The sequence below is a fragment of the Symphodus melops genome (genome assembly GCF_947650265.1).
Source record: "Symphodus melops genome assembly, chromosome: 13".
Classification (NCBI taxonomy): domain Eukaryota; kingdom Metazoa; phylum Chordata; class Actinopteri; order Labriformes; family Labridae; genus Symphodus; species Symphodus melops.
In genome coordinates this window covers 13,766,032-13,785,208 of record NC_136703.1, presented here as the reverse complement: position 1 = coordinate 13,785,208, position 19,177 = coordinate 13,766,032, and the positions used below count along the sequence as shown (strand labels likewise).

The 19,177-nt window shown below is 41.6% G+C and overlaps 2 protein-coding genes across 6 annotated transcripts in view; one reads left to right on the top strand and one right to left on the bottom strand.

The window, feature by feature from the left end:
* Nucleotides 1–33: 33 nt before the first annotated feature.
* On the top strand, nucleotides 34–4,207 carry ribc1 (RIB43A domain with coiled-coils 1). Its single transcript, XM_079360596.1, has 8 exons — nucleotides 34–318; nucleotides 559–772; nucleotides 935–1,152; nucleotides 1,257–1,371; nucleotides 1,724–1,842; nucleotides 2,434–2,670; nucleotides 3,520–3,686; nucleotides 4,065–4,207. Exons 2-8 carry the CDS (start codon nucleotides 580–582, stop codon nucleotides 4,144–4,146), a joined length of 1,131 nt encoding a protein of 376 aa, XP_079216722.1. The 5' UTR covers nucleotides 34–318; nucleotides 559–579; the 3' UTR covers nucleotides 4,147–4,207.
* A 91-nt stretch (nucleotides 4,208–4,298) lies between these two features.
* The window catches only part of l1cama (L1 cell adhesion molecule, paralog a), a 43,515-nt gene continuing 28,636 nt past the window's right edge, over nucleotides 4,299–19,177 (bottom strand). For 2 of the 5 annotated variants that reach the window (XM_079360590.1, XM_079360593.1), the window contains 25 exons: nucleotides 18,857–19,059; nucleotides 17,730–17,852; nucleotides 17,120–17,290; nucleotides 15,131–15,245; nucleotides 14,603–14,787; nucleotides 14,289–14,420; nucleotides 14,055–14,201; nucleotides 13,853–13,964; nucleotides 13,345–13,505; nucleotides 13,092–13,251; nucleotides 12,711–12,835; nucleotides 12,413–12,514; nucleotides 11,796–11,993; nucleotides 11,638–11,708; nucleotides 11,323–11,548; nucleotides 11,087–11,202; nucleotides 10,457–10,673; nucleotides 10,059–10,181; nucleotides 9,660–9,836; nucleotides 9,447–9,560; nucleotides 9,195–9,344; nucleotides 8,659–8,793; nucleotides 7,726–7,798; nucleotides 7,566–7,577; nucleotides 4,299–7,209 (listed from right to left, as the gene is read on the bottom strand). In XM_079360590.1, the coding sequence (XP_079216716.1) occupies nucleotides 6,948–7,209; nucleotides 7,566–7,577; nucleotides 7,726–7,798; nucleotides 8,659–8,793; nucleotides 9,195–9,344; nucleotides 9,447–9,560; nucleotides 9,660–9,836; nucleotides 10,059–10,181; nucleotides 10,457–10,673; nucleotides 11,087–11,202; nucleotides 11,323–11,548; nucleotides 11,638–11,708; nucleotides 11,796–11,993; nucleotides 12,413–12,514; nucleotides 12,711–12,835; nucleotides 13,092–13,251; nucleotides 13,345–13,505; nucleotides 13,853–13,964; nucleotides 14,055–14,201; nucleotides 14,289–14,420; nucleotides 14,603–14,787; nucleotides 15,131–15,245; nucleotides 17,120–17,290; nucleotides 17,730–17,852; nucleotides 18,857–19,059 (3,610 nt within the window). In that variant the 3' untranslated portion in view covers nucleotides 4,299–6,947. The remainder of the gene's footprint in view (nucleotides 7,210–7,565; nucleotides 7,578–7,725; nucleotides 7,799–8,658; nucleotides 8,794–9,194; nucleotides 9,345–9,446; nucleotides 9,561–9,659; nucleotides 9,837–10,058; nucleotides 10,182–10,456; nucleotides 10,674–11,086; nucleotides 11,203–11,322; nucleotides 11,549–11,637; nucleotides 11,709–11,795; nucleotides 11,994–12,412; nucleotides 12,515–12,710; nucleotides 12,836–13,091; nucleotides 13,252–13,344; nucleotides 13,506–13,852; nucleotides 13,965–14,054; nucleotides 14,202–14,288; nucleotides 14,421–14,602; nucleotides 14,788–15,130; nucleotides 15,246–17,119; nucleotides 17,291–17,729; nucleotides 17,853–18,856; nucleotides 19,060–19,177) is intronic. The other 3 variants (XM_079360592.1, XM_079360594.1, XM_079360591.1) reach the window with 2 other exon arrangements.

Here is a 19,177-nt window from a genome sequence, read left to right as displayed (position 1 = left end):
TTATCGCGAGATGCGTTGCGACCAGAGGATTATGGCCAGCTATGATCATGGGCCCTTATTCCATCAATATATTTTTTTAAACAACGTTTGACCAAACTAATGAGAAAAGTGACTCAACTTTTGTACAAGGGCCCATACGTGATTGTGTTTATTGCGGAATTGTTGATGCAGGAAATAGATATGTTACCATGGTTACTATTGAGTGCATCCAAACATAACAGAAGTCACACAGCTTCGTTCATTTAGGTGTTACAGGTAGCCTAGCCTACTAGTCCCCAATGTAATTACAAAAAATTCGTCTCCTCTGTAAGATCTGAGGTAAGTGTCATTCTTACTATCTATACACAGAGCATTTAGGATTGCTTTTAATACAATTTCAATATGGCCTAGTCTATGGTTCTTCCAAACATTGGTGCTATGGGTGTCAGGCCTGAAAATAGCTAATAATAATCATCATATCTGTTTTAAGATCAATGTATGTCAGCTTGTTTATGGAAATTACTTTCGAGATGATATCAGTCATACAAAGCTTTGCACTGCTCCTTTGCCTTTCATCAGGATCATTCTGAAGCTGAGAAAATGTACAAAGTGGATTTACCTATAGAGCAGTCAAAGGCTGTGGAAAGGAGAAGGTCTGCAGAAATAGAACGCAAAGCCCGGATCTATAACACCCGGCTCCGTGTGTTGGGCATTGATGTTGGAGCTCTCAACCAACAGGTCCAGGAGAAAAAACACCAGCAGAACATGGAGATGCAACGAGACAAAGCCTTCGGTAAATTGAGGACAGCCAGGGAGGGGTCAGAAAACATCATATAAATCATAACTTTTATTACCCAAAGGAAATTGTCATTCAAGAATATAGTCTTAATTTCTGAGATCAAGTTAGAGCATGATCAACAACAGAACTTTGTTGTTTTATTGTGTTTTTTTGCAGATGCGCTGAGAAAGATTCATGATGAAGCACTGCTGCAACAAGAAGTTGATGAAAAAGAGAAGCGAGCAGCTTTGCACACTGATCTAACCAAGTATTGGGCCACTCAACCACATGTGGAGGACTCCTGCGATGCTGATTTCAAGTGTGGCCTGAAGGGGGCATTCAGGATCACTATTCCAGAGGCTGAGCTGGGGCCTGCCAGCATGCAGATCTTTCAGGTAGGATCAAATGGACAGGTAAGTATGCTTCAAAGACAAGTGGAGCAGGATGCAAAGGTTACATAAATAATCACGTTGCCACTGTGTTCTTATTTCATGTACAGGGTGAGGATGTTGGAGAGGAGGAAAGGAGGAAAGAACAAATAAGAAAGACAGAAAAAGACCTGCAAGCACAGAAGGAAGATAATGAGAGAAGGCGCATGGGAGAGAAGCACAGAGGTTAAAGGAGAAAATGTGCACACACACACACACACACACACACACACACACAGGAACACACAAATAATGTAATCCATGATGAGCTAACATGCTATACACTATAGCCGCAAGTAAATGACACATACACTTCATGCTTCCCTGCACAAACAATCACATACTCCTACGCACAGCCTTTACTGCCAGGTGTCATTGATGGATGCTCATCCTGGAGAGCTTTTATGCGTGTGTTAGTGTGTCGCTAAAGTCCTCTATGCAATGCATTATGACTTATGCAGGTGTGAAAAACACACAGTGGGTGATTTCCAACTTGTTTGTGTGTGTGGGTGGGTGTGTGTGTGTGTGTGTGTCGCAGAAACACTTGTGACCAAAGAGCTGCTGTATCAGGACCTGAGGGGGTTTCAGCTACACACACAGGAGGAAGAGTGTAGGAAAGCTGCACGCGTTGCCCTCGACAACTACAATAAAACTCTGGTGCAGTACACACAAGCTCACACACACATGCACAAACACTCCATTCGCTGATGTCAATGCTCAAAGCAAAATCCACAGGGATTTGAGCCCTGACATGGTGTTCTCAGGTGGGTTTTTGAAATTAAAATTACTAATTGAAAATGTTAAGTGATGCATACACACACTTGCTGCAGGGCGACGGCCAGAATATTAACGGGTACCAAACAACATGGATGGTTAAACTGCTTTGATGTATGCGTGGGCCTTGTCTGTTTTTAAAAAGCCCCAATTTAGCTCTCCCTACTCATTTGCCTGAACACACTGAATCCTCCATAGGGATAGATCATGATAAATCCTTCAAGTTGTGGTAGCTTTCATGGCAATTATGTGGTTTCTCTGATACTGTTTATATGCACAATGCACAAGTGAACACACAAGACTGAGTAGAAACCCCAGGAGGACACTCAGCATAAGGCTCACTCCCTGTTAGATGTAACCACATATTAGAGGTTAGATTTCTTTAACTACACATGTTCCAATCATGAAAGCAATGATCAATCAGCTGTTCATGGGTCAGTGTTGTAAGTCCTCAATAAGTCCTGTTCCTCATAGGCTGCAGAGCGAGGACAACACCTGAAGGAGCAGCTCAGGAGAGAGGAGCATGAGAGTCTGGCCGAGGTATCCCACACGCTGACATCAGACATGATGACAGAGTGTGCCGAGGCAGCTGAGAGGGAGGTGGCCGAAGGGAGGCCAGGCCGAGTTCTGGTTGACAAGTGGAAGGGGATGACACCTGAGCAGCTGAGTGTAATCCACAGGGAGAGAGAGGAACAGCGTGTGGAAAAACAGGTACTGGAGACAGTCTACAAATATATTTATAGTGCAGAATGAGTGATTACATTTTCCTCTGCCTCAATTTTCTGTTTAGTTTTGCCGTTCTAAAATAAATGCTTCAAAGCTGTCATAAGCTTTTCATTGACTATCACTTAAATTGAATTGGAGATTGATGATAAACTTAAAGAAAAATAACACAAGCCTCCAAAAATCTTCAATGCACTTTTAAGATTGGCCATTCACCTATAAGACAATCCCTGTGTGACATGCCTGTTTAAAACATCCCACAACCAACAAACACTTATTTTACACGTTGGATCGGATTTTTCTCCATGAACTTATAGTTACAGTATATATAGTTATATCCTTTAAATTGATTAACCATGTCATTTAGGTATTTACAAAGTACTAAGTAAATAACATCACAACTGTGTTTCTATCTACAGTTTAAATTCAAACTGACAAATATGTTGAAAGAGACTCAACTCTGTAACCACTCATTGTATATGATTGATCTCAGTAACAAAGAAAGTGTCAATGTGCGTGTTTGTAATGTACTGCTCTGTGTGTCTAAGTGGTGTGTGTGTGTGTGTGTGCGTGTGTGTTGTCGTTCAGTTTATTCAGTGCTGTTTTATAACAGTTGTTTGACTTGCCAAAGTACTGCAAACACAAACTACCTCTAGGCTGACTTTGCTACTAGATACAGTATGTATATTTAACATTATGCATGGTCGCTTTAGAAATAACAAATAAATACAAATATATTGACAAACTGCTCTATGTAGGTTGCATATGTCTAAGGGAGAAGACTCATTACAATTTGAACATCTTAGACTTGATTTGCAACATTTTGGTCACTATCAGAGACAACATGATGCTGAGAAGGCCCAGAGTGTAGCTTGGCAAATGCAGCTCCTAAAGCTGTCGAGACAAGCGGAGGAGGAGGAGAGGAGAGTGGCGCAGCTGAGGAGAGAAAAGAGGATTCAGACAGATCTCCACAACATGCAGCTGGCCAGAGAGCAGCGGGAACAGTAAGCACTGCACACACACACATACATACACTCTGGCTGGAGTAAGCAAATATGTTTGGGTGTGGATGATGAACTAGTGTAATTTAAAATGTGGCTTTATAGCTTCTGTAAACAGATTTGAATTCTGCTGTCCCCCGACAAAAGCAAACGAGTCATCTTGAGTAAATGTTGATATTTCTACATTGTTTCTTTATATGCCTGTCGACCTTGCTGTTGGGTAGTTAAAAGACAGGATCAGCAAAGAGATAAGTCATCATGTTTTGTCCACAGGGGGCGCCAACATCAACAAGTCTTTAAAAGGTCCTCACAGGAGCTGTAAATGAGCTTTATGGGAACAGTTTCTCACCGTGTTTCTGTTTGTGTGTATTTGTGTCTTAGTCAGGAGTACCTGAACAAGAAGCTGTACACCAACAAACCCACCAAGGATTACTTTCATCAATTCAACACGAGCTCCCGCTGACCAACACTCACCTCATGCAGGCTTGTGACAATGTGCTAATAAAATTGGTCTTTCAGCTCAATGTGAATTGATTCCTGAGTAATCAATACCTGCTGCTTATTTTCAGGTGACACACATGCAGACATTGATCTCAGCAGCTTGAAAGAAGGACCCTTTATTGATGCAGTTGTTCCAGGTTCTTTATTTTCAGTCATATATCCAGGTACATGTGTCGATTCAAAATGCAGTTACAATTATAGTTTTGGCCCCAGTTGTCGTTGAAGTCCACCAATCACAGGTTGGTCACATGTGTTGTGATACATTTCGATACATCCCATTGTCTTTATTTTCATCCCAAATACCACAAAGAGGCACAGCTACACCCAAGCAGTGACACACACTCCCTAACCCTCCTCCCCTTCCCCTCCCCACTCAGACATGTATTGTTTGTTGTTGTTTGAAAATGCTCCTGGAAATAAACCAATTCATTTTTTAGATGTTTTTTTTTTCATCCTTTAACTTTATAAAATGGTAAATAACTGTGGAAAAGCAAAGGCCAGCTTTCCTCTCAACTCATGAAAAGCACAGAGCGGGAGCTGCAGTCGAGTGAGTATCTGTGTATGTGTACTCTCATTCCCTCATTCAAAGCTAACATTTGTCCTCAACACTGACAAACACAGGTGTTTGGCAGCAGATATTCAAGTTCGAACATTGGCATCATTTGTGTCATTCATCGCTCCTGTATGAAAATAGATTGTTTTTAAAAGCTTTGTTTGTCCTGAGTGTGTCTGAACCAACAACAAGGAGTGTACACACACCTCCTTCAGTGGCACTAGCCTTTTTAGACATCCCGCACTCTATCTCAGGGACTGTCAGGTGATGTTTGGCCAGTGTCAAGCTTTTATTTGAAGAGGGAGAACTGAGGCAGCGACGTTGCATAAAGATACTCTCTGTGGTATGCGCAAACCGCCTCACTGCATCTCTTCCTGCCATAACAGCATCAGACAAAACTCCACAGATATTCACTGCACTGCAATGCATCGCTACATTGTCATGGGTATGACTATCAACATAATCTTCGCTTTCACTGTAATGGAACTACCACGATTATCAAATGACACTAATGCATTTTTTAAATATCATTCAATTTGAAAATGTTTGCAAACATCTACAGAACAATGTGAAATTTTTCCCTTTTTTTTTTTAAGTTTTTTTTTTCCCACATCTAGGAATAGTTTTTGCTTCAAACAGCCAAACCTCACTCAACGTTAGTCAAAAAAGTTTGATTTCATAGCAACAGTACAAAAAAGAAAAAAGGACAACTTGCAACATTTTGAAATTAAGCTGAGGGGTTTCAAACCTGCACATTTTCCACATTTTTATAACAAAGATGGTGAGGTTCATCAAAACGATCTTTAAGGGTAATATTTACATTCTGCAGGGGAGAAGGGGGAGGGGGGGATTAACCATAAGCACTCTTATGTCTCCAGTTTGGTGTAGCTCAGAGTTTTTGTTTAATCAGTAGCATGTAAATACAATGTCTGCCCAGCTTTAAAAGAATACATTCTCTGTGTTTGATGAAGATACCAACAGCTTGCCTTTATTATACATCAACTTGCATTCATTAAACCTGTCTGCAAAATCATCTTGCATTGATGAAGCTCTGAAAAATAAAACGTGGGAGAAATCTCCGCTCTCTGATCTGTTAATGTACATAAATACTGCTCCTCAGTTTGTGTAGTATGAGATGGACAGGTATGAAAAGGTTGTTAATTAGAGACAACAATGGTTTTTTTTTAATACAGTGTAGAAAGAGACAAAGACAGATACAGAAAGCTACACATAGGTCTCGACACAATAAATTACAATATCATTTCAAATAATGACATTACACTTCTGGTGGGAAGGCGAGAGAGTAATGACATCAATCTGGTGCTCTATACAGACCCAGCAGGCACAGGAACTTATAAGGAGCATGTACATATCTATAATACTGTATTATGGCTAAATAGATAGATGTAGATGCAGCTATATACACCAGATGCTACTCAGCATTTTCACAGCAAGTTCCCCGTATGCATCCAATGTTATTTATAGTAAGAAACTTGGCTTCCCTTACTTTTAATTCAAACAACTTGGTCTATGAAATATGTCAAAAGGAGATTTCAAATATAGTAGAAAACAATATGAAAATGTAATGATATGAATAAAAGGTGACAAAAAGGTGTTTTGTATCCAAACATGTTTTTAAAACGTAAAAATGGTATACTTTAACTTAAAAAAATGTCAGTGGCACATCATATGGCATAAGACGTACAAATCGTGCGAAACAATATAAGGCATAATAAATACTAAAGATTCAAGACATTTTACAGCAGCATATGCTGTCTGATTCTCCAATTCCAGCTCTGTCATAATCATCCTCTCTCAAAGCACTACTCTGCATCTCTATAGGAGCACACCTGCCATCCCTGTGATGTTTCTAACTCTACAACATTCTATCTTTATCTTTCCATAGAGTCATCTGCGTGGGAGTGAAATTAATGTTAGTTAAGATGTGTTGAAAACAATGGATAAAGAAGGTTAGGGGGGAGGGTAGTGTCAAGGACATCTTCAGGTCGGTCAGACTTGTATCACATTGTCCACTACTTAGGACTCTCCTTTGGTCAAAATAGTCCAGTCCATCAGATGACTGCCAGGTGCATCTGAAAAGTCAACATATTGATTGTGTATTAGTCATAAACTACAGATCAGCAAGTCAGTAGGGAACAGGGGTGTATGTTGTTGATGTGTTTTGGTCTGATGGCCCTCATCTGGAGGGATTAATCGAGAATGGTGACGGAGTTGGGCATGCCGTTGGTGCCTGGGGACACAGTGGCGGGGTTAAGCAGAGAGCTGTCTGGCATGCCATTGATTGCCTCTGGACCCTCACTGGGTCGGCTGAACTGGCTGACCAATGACTCGTCCAGGTTGAGCTCTGTGGTGATAGCACTGCTGCCATTGAAGTCCAGGTTGTCTTCACTGCACAGCTTGCTCTCCTCACACAGGGACGGCTGGCTTGCGGTGCGCTTCTCCTCGAGGTCACTAGAGAAAGAAAGAGCGCAGGTTCAAGAAGTTCTTTTTAATGGCTTCTAACAAATCAAATCCCTTTTTTCTTTTTCAAGCAAGCTGAATTAACATTTTACTTTAATAATTATTTTTAAGGTATCTGCCACCTGTTTTGGTCAAAAAAACAATATTTTAGAAAGATTTTAATTTAAAGGATAACATAATGGTTCTTTTTGCCCAGTTTTCTAATGTTTAATGATCACTGGAGAAAATGATAAGCAAATAAATAGCTGAAAAAAATTTCTGTTAAATATTACAAGGAAGTGAGGCATTGGCATGGGATAATTAGTAAGTGGGTTTGGGATAGCATGTCACATCACATCACAGCATACCTTTCCAGGGATCTGCATAGCAGGGGCAGGCATTAGGAAGAAGAGGAACAATGAAACGAACACAAAGGGTTAGGAAATGCAGACAGTGCAGAGGGAGTCAGGCTGTGTTAGGAGTTTGAATAATCGAAAGAAAAAGATGTTGTGCATTCAGATGACAAACCTGTACTCTCCAAAAGTCTCATCCTTCATGGGCCGGGCTTCTGAGTCCATCGGCCCCTCTTCTTTATCTTTCACTGAGAAGGAGATTATTGGATTTCATTATCGTGAGAACTCAACCATGTTTATCTCTGAGCCACTGAGTCAGACATCGATAATTACATACTGTCGTACAGCGAGATAACACCAAGAGAACAAAATAAGTTTATTAAGATCTGTGAACTGTTTGTTTTGTTCTCTGTCTGACACATTTTTTATTTATGAAATGGTATGCTTTCATTGTTCTATTAGTCCTTGCTTTTAACACAAACCACTGATACTTCTATAAAATGGACCAGCAGCTTGTTTCTGCCTAGAAGAATATAAAATTCTTGTGCTTTTATTTTTAACAGTCAGTCACCTGCAGGTTGCTGATAATCTTTCTTTCTTTTCTGTGACAGAGCATCTTCTTTTCTATCACAGGGAAGAAGTACAAGCTTTGGGGTAGGTTTCACTATATTTGTGTTATTAAGGCTACGAGGGAGAAGGCTGGCGAAGCAGAAACTGGCTAATTATTTGGAGCCACTGTAGGATTCACAGACAAAGAAATTAAAACCGAGTGCAATCTTTTTTTTTTTTTTTTGCTTATATCCCATAAGAATAATGATGTTTACTTGTGTGCCTTCCTGAAACAGCTAGGTTACTGTTTTGTTATAGCTTTGCAAGTAACGCTTGTACAAGTGTTATTTGCAAAGCTCAAGTAGACGCTGCCACAGCAAATGCAGCAAAGACTGAATTGTTATTGCAGATAGTATTAGGAGGAAGAATAGCTATGGTCCATTCCTTTAAAAAAAAAAGTTTCAGGTCTTAAACATGCTGTCTTCATCACAAAATGTATACTGAGATATATTTTATCATCTGTCCTGATTTGACACTTGTGACTGGGAGCTTCACTTGCCTGAATACTTCCCGCCTTTACTCCTCTTGATAAAGCAGAGGATGAGAAGTATCAACAGCAGCAGCACGATGGCGCTCACAAGACCGATGAACCAACCCTGTGTGGCAAAGCTTGGCTGCACCTCTGTCACTGCTTCTGAGGGGGGAAAACAAGACAGATGAGGGAAAAATCCAAAGTAAGATATTTTGCATTAGGAAAAACAGGATGGAAGTACAAGAGGAGACGAAATGATGAAAAAGATAGAATAAAAGAGGGAGCAGAATCTGGCACAAAAGAGACAGCATTATGCATTCTGACAAGAGTGGCATTTCACTTGGGGGCCAAACAAAAATGCACCAAACAAACATGAGTAATGGATTATTTCATAAGGTCTAACCAAGCCTTGTTTTCATATACGTTTTTGAAAGCACTTCACAGGCTGTTGAGAGAACCGCACGACACTCTCAGTAGGATCAGCTTTATATTTAGATGTGGGAAGCCCAAAGGAGAGAGCCGAGAAGATGAAAGGAAAGAGGATGAATGGAGGCTCATCGTACCTGTTCCTGTTGTGTCAATCGTAGTCTCCCAGAAACTGGTGTTGCTGTACATGATGAGCAGACGGTAATGAGAGCCAGGAGTGAGGCCCTGGAGCTGGTAGAAAGACTGTGAGGAGTTCACCTTTTCTGACGTCTTCCAATTAGACCCATCTGGCGAGACACGATATGAACCTTGGTTACCTTTTCATTGTTGAGGGTTATAAAATGTTTCACATGCAAAGTCTTTCTTGTGCACTTATAAGTTAAGTATACCATTTTTTTTCAGATATTTGATCTGAAAGCTAACATTCCTGTGCCTTTTCTTGGCCACCCAGCTGAAGTTTACTGAGGTCTCCCCCGCAGACAGGCTGATGTTGGTAGGAGGTGCTGCAAGACATCCAGAAAGAGGAGTTCAATTCTTGAACTTGTACAGCTGCATCTCTTTGTGTCTGTTGGTAATGAATGGTGTGAATGCGTAGCGTATACCTCCATCCAGCGTGGTGGCACCCTCCCTCATAAGGGGCTCCCCATCCCCTGCAGACGTGCGTCCCCTAAGGTAGAAGCGGTAGTGGCTGTGGCGATCCAGGCCCCTTAGGTGGAGATGGGTGACTGTGGGGTCGTCTATTGTCTCGACCTGCATCGGGCTGTCATCACTTTCTACAACTGAACGCAGCAAATCACAAAAACACCCTCAATCACTCCTTGATCCTATTCACATCGATATGGGTGACACAATGTTATGGGTGACTTGTGATTGACTGATGAGCTTCATTAGGAGGCTTTTGACATGTCTCTGTTGTTCATGATCTTATTGGAAATGTATTGTGTGTTTTCATTCTTAGTAGTGATCTTTTTTTGTGGTATAAGGACGTAAACTATGCTCACCCTGCTGGTACTGCAGTAGATATCCGATGAGGATGCCGTTCGGCTGGCTAGGAGGCGACCAGTGGAGGGTAATTTCTGTTTCTGATGGACTGTCCAGGATTAAGGTTTTTGGAGGACCAGGAACTAGCAGCAACACAAACAGGAACCATTAAAAAGCATTATTGAGGCAGTATAACACTTAGATTAACTGTCACCTCTATTCCCACAGCAGCTGCCTGCTCGTCAATATTCATCCTTGCCTCATTTTCATCTCTTTTCTTCACTCCACTCAGTCATTCTCTGTGTCGTTTCATCTATTTAAACCTCCAACCTCCATCCCTCCCATCCTCCCATCTTACTTCGTTTTTGCCTTAGCTCAACTCCCCCCATATCAGCTTTTCTTTCTTTTGTATTCTCACCTCCTTCGGGAGTCTTGAAGGTCAGTGTCTCAGAAGGGGGTCCCTCGCCCTTGCTGTTAAATACAGTGACAACCAGGGCATAGTGGGAATATGGTCTGAGATCACTGATTACCCTCTTCTCCTCGTTGGCTCCGGTCTCCACCACCACGGTGCTCTCTAGCTCCTGGGCCCTCCGGCCTCGGTGGCCACCCCCTGAGCCGATTCTGTTCAAGTAGATCTGAATTTTTTTTAAATCAGAGAATTAATTAAAAAGGATTTATTCACTTACAGAGGCGTTAATAGAACATTTCGTACACTTTTAAATCAAAAATATTTTGTGGGATTGAGTTTAAGCCAGAGACACTTTAAGCAGTTTGAAAGGGACAAAGTCTGACTTGGCTGCTGAATGCAACAAAGACTCACAAGAGGGAATAAGAGGCACTGCGACAAGATTATGATACTTTTTGAAGGTTAGAGCCTACAAAATAAAACAGGCTCTTTTCCTCACAACCTTCACAGTAAAGAGAACTCTGAAGCCCTGCCAAACTCAGATCTGGCTTCCTTTGCTGTAAACCAGTACAGTATGTATTATTTATGAGCACAGGCCCCGAACAAGCCAGGGAAACAACAGAGGAGATACAGGATCAGTACCTTGTATCCCAGAAGGTGTCCTCTGACCGTCTCTCTGTCGACTGCTGCCCAGGCCACTCTAATGGTTGTGCTGTTCAGCTCTTCAACACCTACATCTATTGGAGCCTCCAGTGGAACTGAGGGACAATTAAAGACATGTGAGGGGTAGCTGAGAAAGAATGTCAAGTCCAAATATTCCCTGTAAAGTGAAAAGGATATAGTTAAAACACCTAAAAACTGTTTTAAAAATATTTTACCATCCTCTCCTGAGTACCCAATGACAGGGTCAGGTTCAGGTCCGTCCCCTTTGTTATTGACAGCCTGCACTTTGATCTCGAAGGCCGAAAAGTTGCCAATACCATTGACTGTAAAAGGTGGGGCAGTTGTATAGTTGGTGTGCCAGGTTGGCCCACTGCCCACCACTCGCCTCCACAATACCCTGTACTTGAAGTCAGGTCCATTAAAGTTACGTTTGTCCATTTCCTGCAGTGACAGAGACAGCATTCAATAAGGAACAAACTCGATTTAAGATATTAGTTTGACTCTGCTTCAGTGTCTGATAGAAGATGTACCTCCCAGGAGATGACCAGAGTGTCTGGGTCTGTGGACTCACTCCTGACATCCTCGGGGTTGTTGTCTGGAGCTGACATTGGAACAAAAGTTTAGTGTTGTGCAAATTTGGGTTCACTTTGAGGATGAAAACTTGTGCTTCAGAAACACTGGTTCTAACCTTCAGCAACTGTGTTGTGGATTTCTGAAGGCTTGCTCGGCTCGCTCTTGCCCACATCATTGATGGCAATGACCCGGAAACGATAGGACATGTAAGGCCACAGAGGGATGCTGGCACGCTCCTTGTTACCACTTACTCTCTTCAGCTCTTCCCAGCCTCTGTCCTTCAAATCCTGATCCTCAAACTCCACCACATACTCTGCGGAGACAGAAGAATGAGACAGGAGGAGAACTATAATGATGCAAGGAACAAAGTAAACACTCAGTTGTGATGAAGTCAGAGTGAGACACTGTGAGCTTTTCAACAGTCGGATGCTGCAGATCAAATAATAATAATCCTGTCTAAGTAATAAAACAAAACTGTCTTTCATTGTACTGGAGGGAGATTAAAAATACGGGCTTGTTGCTCTGAGTATTAGAGTGGGACATAGTGATTTGTGTCTGTGTCAGAACACATCTTCACTTAGCAGCGCATGTGGATCACAGCAGGAGAAAACATCCTTTTCATGAAAACACAGGGAAATCAAAAAGTGGGGGGGGGGGGGGGGTAAGAATACTGATGTGTGCAAATATATGTGTGACTCTATGTGAGTCTCTGTGTGCTTGTCTGTACTAAACCTAGCACAGGGCTGTTGTTGTCGTCTCCAGGAGTCCAGCTGAGACTGACTGCTCGCCGCTTCAAATCAGTGATCTGTAGGAGGACAGGCGGGTCTGGACGATCTGATGGGGAAATAAAAAAGACCATTACCAAAACGTTATTCTCACTTCAAGTATCCAGGTGACAAGTTAAACTAATGGTTCTTATTTTAAGAAAGTATTCAACAATGTAAATACAAATGTTGCATTTTCAGCGGGTGGTTGGTTAAGTCTAAGATACATGATGGTATGTGGTCAGATGTAAGTGCTATAATCTTACCACACAAAGTGAGGGTGCTGCTGGCTTTAGCCATGTCCAGTTTAGTGATGACCTGACAGGTGTACAGAGCCTCATCATCTGGTTCCACATTTGCAATTATCAGGTCTGGTCCTTCAAATGTATATCTAGGGAAGTACGGTCATTTTTATTGTCATCCTTTATTTTTATTGACACATTGCCACAACCTCATCCTCATTTTATTTGTCAACATAGAACATTGTTTATTCTGTTACGAAAGGAAAAACAAATATTAAAGATGCATTTTATAAAGGTTGCCTTGCTGAAGCTCATCTGCAATTACTGCTCCTGGTTTGTTTTTAAGTTTCACCATAAAACCAGAACGAAAAAGGAAAACATGTTATGGCCAGAATTAGGTCTTACTTTTCGTCGCTGTGGGACTGAAAGAGCTTCTGTTCATTTTTTCTCCACTGGATTAGTGGAGGGGCCAGTTTTGGGTCAACAAGGGCAACACAAGTGAAGATTGCCGTGTTTCCAGGTTGCACTCTCAGATCTTCTGGAGGTGTAATAATCACTGTCCTGTCTGAAGAAGAAGAAAAGGAGACACACAATGCTGAGTACAAGCTGCATTAAGTACACACGCATCAGCTGCTAAGGTACATCGTGTTTCACTTACTGAGCACTTCCAGCTCGACACTGATAGACAAGTTGTTGTTTTGTACAGAGCAGGTGTACATGCCCTCATCTTCACGTGTGACATTCAAGATCTCAAGGCCTCCATTGGCGAGCGGGTTAACTCTGGGATCTGCCAGAAGGGAGGAGGTGCTGCTGCTCTCCCTGGAAAAGACACATATGCACCCCACGACACATTTTAAACTTAGAAAGCAGAGTGAGAACAATAAGAAAAAAATCAGCCATTGCAGGTGCTGATGAATTAAACAGTTTAATTGCCTATTTTGCCAGACAGAAGAAAGTGTAGTTGGAAACCGTCCACATTGATTAAATTCCAAGTCACAGCCCAGATGCAAAAGCACTTGACTGTTAATTTATGCAAATGAAAAACTACCTACGCAGTTGTATCCCCTCTGTAAAAATCTGTCAAGATGAAGATCCACCAGACATCGTACTAGAATATGCAATACAATGCAACAGAACACAATGGAATAGGTGTTTTTGTGCCTCACCAAATGACTTTAGGTTTAGGAGAGCCAAAGGTGTCACACTCGAGTAAAGCCTTCTGGCCTTCTGTAAATGTGTATGAATTCCCATCCTCTGTTAGGATCTGGGGTGGCAGCTCTGAAACATCAAACATAAAAACAAATTAGACACACAGAAGTAAAAACCCAATCTGTTGAATATGTTACATGTACAAAAGTAAACACTCACCAATGACATAGATGTTTGTGTTGGTGAGGATGGTCCCATGCTTGTTGGAAGCCCGACACTGGTAGATAGCAGTGTCTCCAAAGGTGACGTCCTTTAGGATTAGAGACCCACTGTTGGTCAGTGTATGTCGGGAGTCCTTGTTAGTTGCTGTTTAAAGAAAAAAAAAACGTCAAATGCATAGTGTTTGATACGAAGCGTTGAGATATGGATTTCTATGTGGATGTACACACTGACCTGAGAGAGGGTTCCCATTGATGGTCCAGCTGATGGTAGGAGTGGGGATGCCATCTGCCTGACAGTCTAATCTGACAGTCTCACCTGGAGCATATAACTGACTGACAGGCTCCTTAGTCCAGTAGGGAGCCGCTGCAAGAGACATGATATATCTATTAGGATCACTTGAAGGTGGCCATTTTATAGTTACAGAAATTAAAACCTACACAAGTTGAAGTTAGACTAATGGGTTTTTACGTGTAGGTCACTGTCTACACGTAAAATGCTTGCACAAATCTGCAATATATCAATGCATCAGTGTGTGTGAGATGTACCTTCCACAGTCACAATGTAAGTGTGTGTGGCCTTCCCTTGGGAGTTCTCAGCTATGCACTGGTACTCGCCCCCATCACTCTCAGAGATGTTACTGAAGCGCAGGCGGCGATCGTGCATATCTTTTACGGTGCGGGTCTCAGATAGCTCGCCATCCTTCCTATGCCATGACACTTTTGGAGTTGGACTGAAGAGGAGGAGGGAAAGTAGGATGTGGATAAAGGGATGCAATAGTGGTAGGGGTGAATGGATAGAGGAGAAAAAGAAATGAGGAATGTTGTTTTAATGCAAAATGAAGAAGCCAAGGCCAAAAAACATGAAGGGTGAAAAGAGAACAAATAAATAAAATTAAGAAATCAGCATTTGGATGAGGGCAAATTAAGATATATGATGGAATGAAAAGAGAGTATGGAGGTAGGAAGAGGAATGAGTGATGGATAAGAGGCAGGTAAGATTGATTAGAAGGAGTGGCTTGAACAGAGCGATCGATGGGGGCAGTAAAACAGAAATACACACAGACACACACTCACAGGCCTTGGACGATGCACTCAAGCTCCACAGTCTGGCCTCTGAGAGCATGGTAAACACTTTGACTTCCAGTAGGTCTCATCATGTGCGGCCTCCTGTTCCGCAGTACAGAGTTGGCTGGAGAAAGAGTCGGAAAATAGAAAGAGTCATACATATGCATGGGTAACGTGCTGCTGACACAGCAGCCACTTTAGAGACATACACACACAGATGCAGGATGTGGAAGCGTGTGGAGATGATTTCACCTTTCTAACAACACATCGACTTACAGATTTCCTGCACACACACACACACACACACACAGAGGTCCTATGTTAACATGTGCTCATCTCTCTGACCTCTAGTCGGGCCACAGATGCTGGCAGCCACATCTCAGTGTGAGCTGCATCTCATTACTGTTGAGCTGAGGAGGTGATGGACCTCCTGCCGACTGTGGGACTATCTACTGGACACATCAGTGCTTTGGTCAGCAACATGCCACCACATGAGGGGGAGATGACTTGTCATTTTCTGTATGCTTATTTAATCAAAACTATACCATATTTTATTCATACGGACCTTTTAAAATAAAATAATTATGATAGATCTGTTTTCTTTTTTTTAAATTAACCTTTATTTAATTAACCCACTGAGATCTGTCATGGTTTGGTTTTGTTCTGTATTTAATCTTGTTTTAATTTTCATTATTTCCCTCGTGTTCTGTGTATGTGTGATTCCTAGTGTGGTTAACTTTAGTCCTTAGTGTGTTTCCCTGTATCCTTGTGTTCTTCTATGTTGTCTGTAGGCTTGTTTTCCTGTTACTTGTGTTTTCAGGTTCTTAGTTTGGCGTTTAATGTTTCCTAGTCTTGTTTTAAGTGTTTCCTGTTTTATTTTGTAATATCTTGTTTTAGTTCATGTCTTATCATTGTCAGGTTTTACTTTGTACATGTCCTCAATGTTCTGGTCTTGTGTTCTTTGTTCCTTGTGTTTCCCACCTTTGTGATTACCCTGATGTTCCTCACCTGTCTCGTTAGTCTCACCTGTGTCTGATTATCCCTTGTCTATTTAGTCTCTGTGTTTGCCTCAGTTTCTTGTTGGTTCATTGTCTTATGTCCTGTCTTATGTTGATTGTCGTGGCCTGTGGTTCTTGTCCCTGCTCCCTGTGTTTTTTCCTCGTGGATTTTTGGATTTCTGTTATTTAAGTAAGTCTTGGTTTTTGCGTTTTTGCCCTTTTTGTTAAAATAAATCATTTAAGTTTTTTTCTGCAATTGGGTCCTCCCTCTCCTGTTTCCTACCTGCTAACACGTGACAAGATCAAGATCTCTTTCACAAGGGTGACCTGGCCAAAACGGCAGCAGCACACGTCATGATATAATAATAAATAGTACATGATTATTCTGAAGTGGTTACCTTAAGAATGTGTTGATGGGCTAAACCAGTGCTGTCATTGTAGCTACAGACCCTTCAATCCTTCAAACTATTTAAAACCAGGAAATTGCGCCTTGAAAATGTTACACACAAGTTCTTTCAAGTGTTTCTATGAAAAAATAAATGTCCTTGAAATATCTTGGAAGTCTGCTTCAAAGTCTATTTTATCAGTGCCCTGAGCACCACTGATAAAAATTGCATTCATCTTTATTTCATTTGATGTCAGCAGAAATCTGATTGGCATTCATCTCAAAACCACAAAACATCTACATGCTGAAGAGGAATAGAAATAAAAACACATTTTATCTGAGTGAGCCTTATGAAAGCAGGGCCCTGCTCTTTGACTTTTACTGATTATGTGATATGTGTTTACATATACGCCCAAACGTCCATTATTTGAAATAAATAGCTTGACAACCTGTAATCTTCTGTTTTGTGTTGTAACTGGTAATACAGTAAATGGGGGATTTTGAGCTTTTCATTGAGATTGTGGGCACAATAAAGTGTGAAGGGTTAAGTCTAAAGATTAATCTCAGGCCAGCCAATTTAAATAAGACCAGTGAGCGTCATTAAGGTACACTTACAAGGGGAGACAGTGAGAGTGATGGGTTCCTTTGCCAGAATGGTGCGGGTTGCCAGGTACTGGACATTGCAGGTGTAGTCGTCCCTGCTGTCTTCTGTTGTCAAATAGGCAAAGTACAAGTTGCCATCCTTCCCCACCACCACCCGCTCACTATCCTGGATATGTCGTAGCCCTGTTGAGAGAGGGAGAGAGGAAATGAGACAGAGCAGAAACAAGGTAATGATTACAGACAGAGGCAGTGAAAAAAAAGAGAAACAAAGGAGCGTGAAGAGCAGCTTAGCAGCAGAATAAAGTAGAGAGGGGAAAATTGGAGGGAGGCGTAGAGATACAATAGGATGAGAGGAGAAGAAATATTGTGGAAAAAAAAGAAAGAGAGAAAAAGGGCAAGAAAAGACTCTGCTCAAAGGAGTACTAAACAAAATTTTCATTATATTATAGATGCATCCATAAAAATATATTGTTGACATTGAGGAAGAAAGGAGAGAGATATAATTGAATAGTTGATGTGATGAAAGTGAACAACAAAAGGATCGATAGATAATACAAATGGCAGCTGTATTGAGGAGACAGGAGGGATGTAATGGAAGGAGATGGAAAGGTAATGTACTCACTCCAGTCCATCCAGTGAATGATCGGCTCCATGGAGCTCTGCGGGGGGTTACACTTAAGGACAATACTGTTTCCCTCCTCAGCCTTCACAGTTACTTTTCTTTCTTTCTGTTGGGATGGGGGAGCTACAGGGAGGCAAGTGAGGACAAAAACACACCTGTTAGGCTCCCTACACACACACATAAGTACAAAACCTCCTATGCAAACATTTTTAGTGTTGTTTGAAGATTATCTGAGGAAACCCACAGTGCAAGACTGCTCAAAGAAACATACACTGGATCAGGTTTTCTTTAATCCCTGTTTAAAGATTTGAGGAGAGACATGTATACAAACAGCCTAAGATTGTTTTTTTTTCTCCACTTTTATAAGTAGAATGACTTGATTAGTGTATCATATATGATATGATATCATATGTTTGCCCCCCCCCCCCCTCCCTCCTCCCCTCCTCCCCTCTGCTAACCCCACAGGAGCTACTAGAGTGTGCTTCACATGACATCAACTCAGTGTTTCTGGGGGAACTGTTGTCAGGGAAACAGTGAAGGAAAGAGTTCGCCCAGGAGAGAGCCAGTCACACAGGTGGATAGATCCACAGAGGTGCGCTTTGCTTTTGCCTGAGGCCTCTGTGCGTGTGTGTGTGCGTGTGTGTGCGTGTGTGTGCGTGTGTGTGCGTGTGTGTGCGTGTGTGTGTGTGTGTGTGTGTGCGTGTGCGTGTGTATGCTGATTATCATGTTATTGCATGTAATTATGTTCTGGGTGGTGGTACTAGGAATGCTCGCTGTGAGCTTCCATCTGCTTACAAATGTGCTCTCTATAAAGCAGAGTAAAGCTTTGAACGCCCTTTCCGCTTACAGGTTTGTAAATTAAAGAAGATAAAAACCAACAACAACGCATCTCACTTCTAATGTGGATCTTGAAGGCATTTACACGAGTGCTACCTCTGAAGCTGAAATCTATAAAAACATGAAGCTCCTCTGATGTTGTTCAGTTTGTGCAAAAATAAATCACAGGAGGTTTGATTAGTTTTTTACAACCTAAAATGATGTGATTCAACACAAGAATTAAGTAAATTATTTAAAATCAGCAAATAGTCACTGAAGATGATACAAATTCTCTCTCATCATGTTCTTACCATCAGTTTTTAGAATGGCCTCATGAGAGACAGCGGTCCCCAGTTCATTGGAGGCATAGCAGACATATTTGCCTTGGTACTGCTTCAAATTTTCCATAGTGTTACTGAGTGTGTAGAATGCGGATGAGCCAGAGCGCTCTGACATCTTCAGCTCTGGGTCACTGCCTGGGTCAAACTCCTCTCCATCCTTTGTCCATCGGAAACTTAAGCAAAAAGAAAAAAATAAGTCACACAGCAGGGAGTGTTCGCTCAAAATAGAAAATAAAAATAACTTCTATGTTGTTTGCTAAAGCAGTTTTAAATAAACACGTCATTGAATTT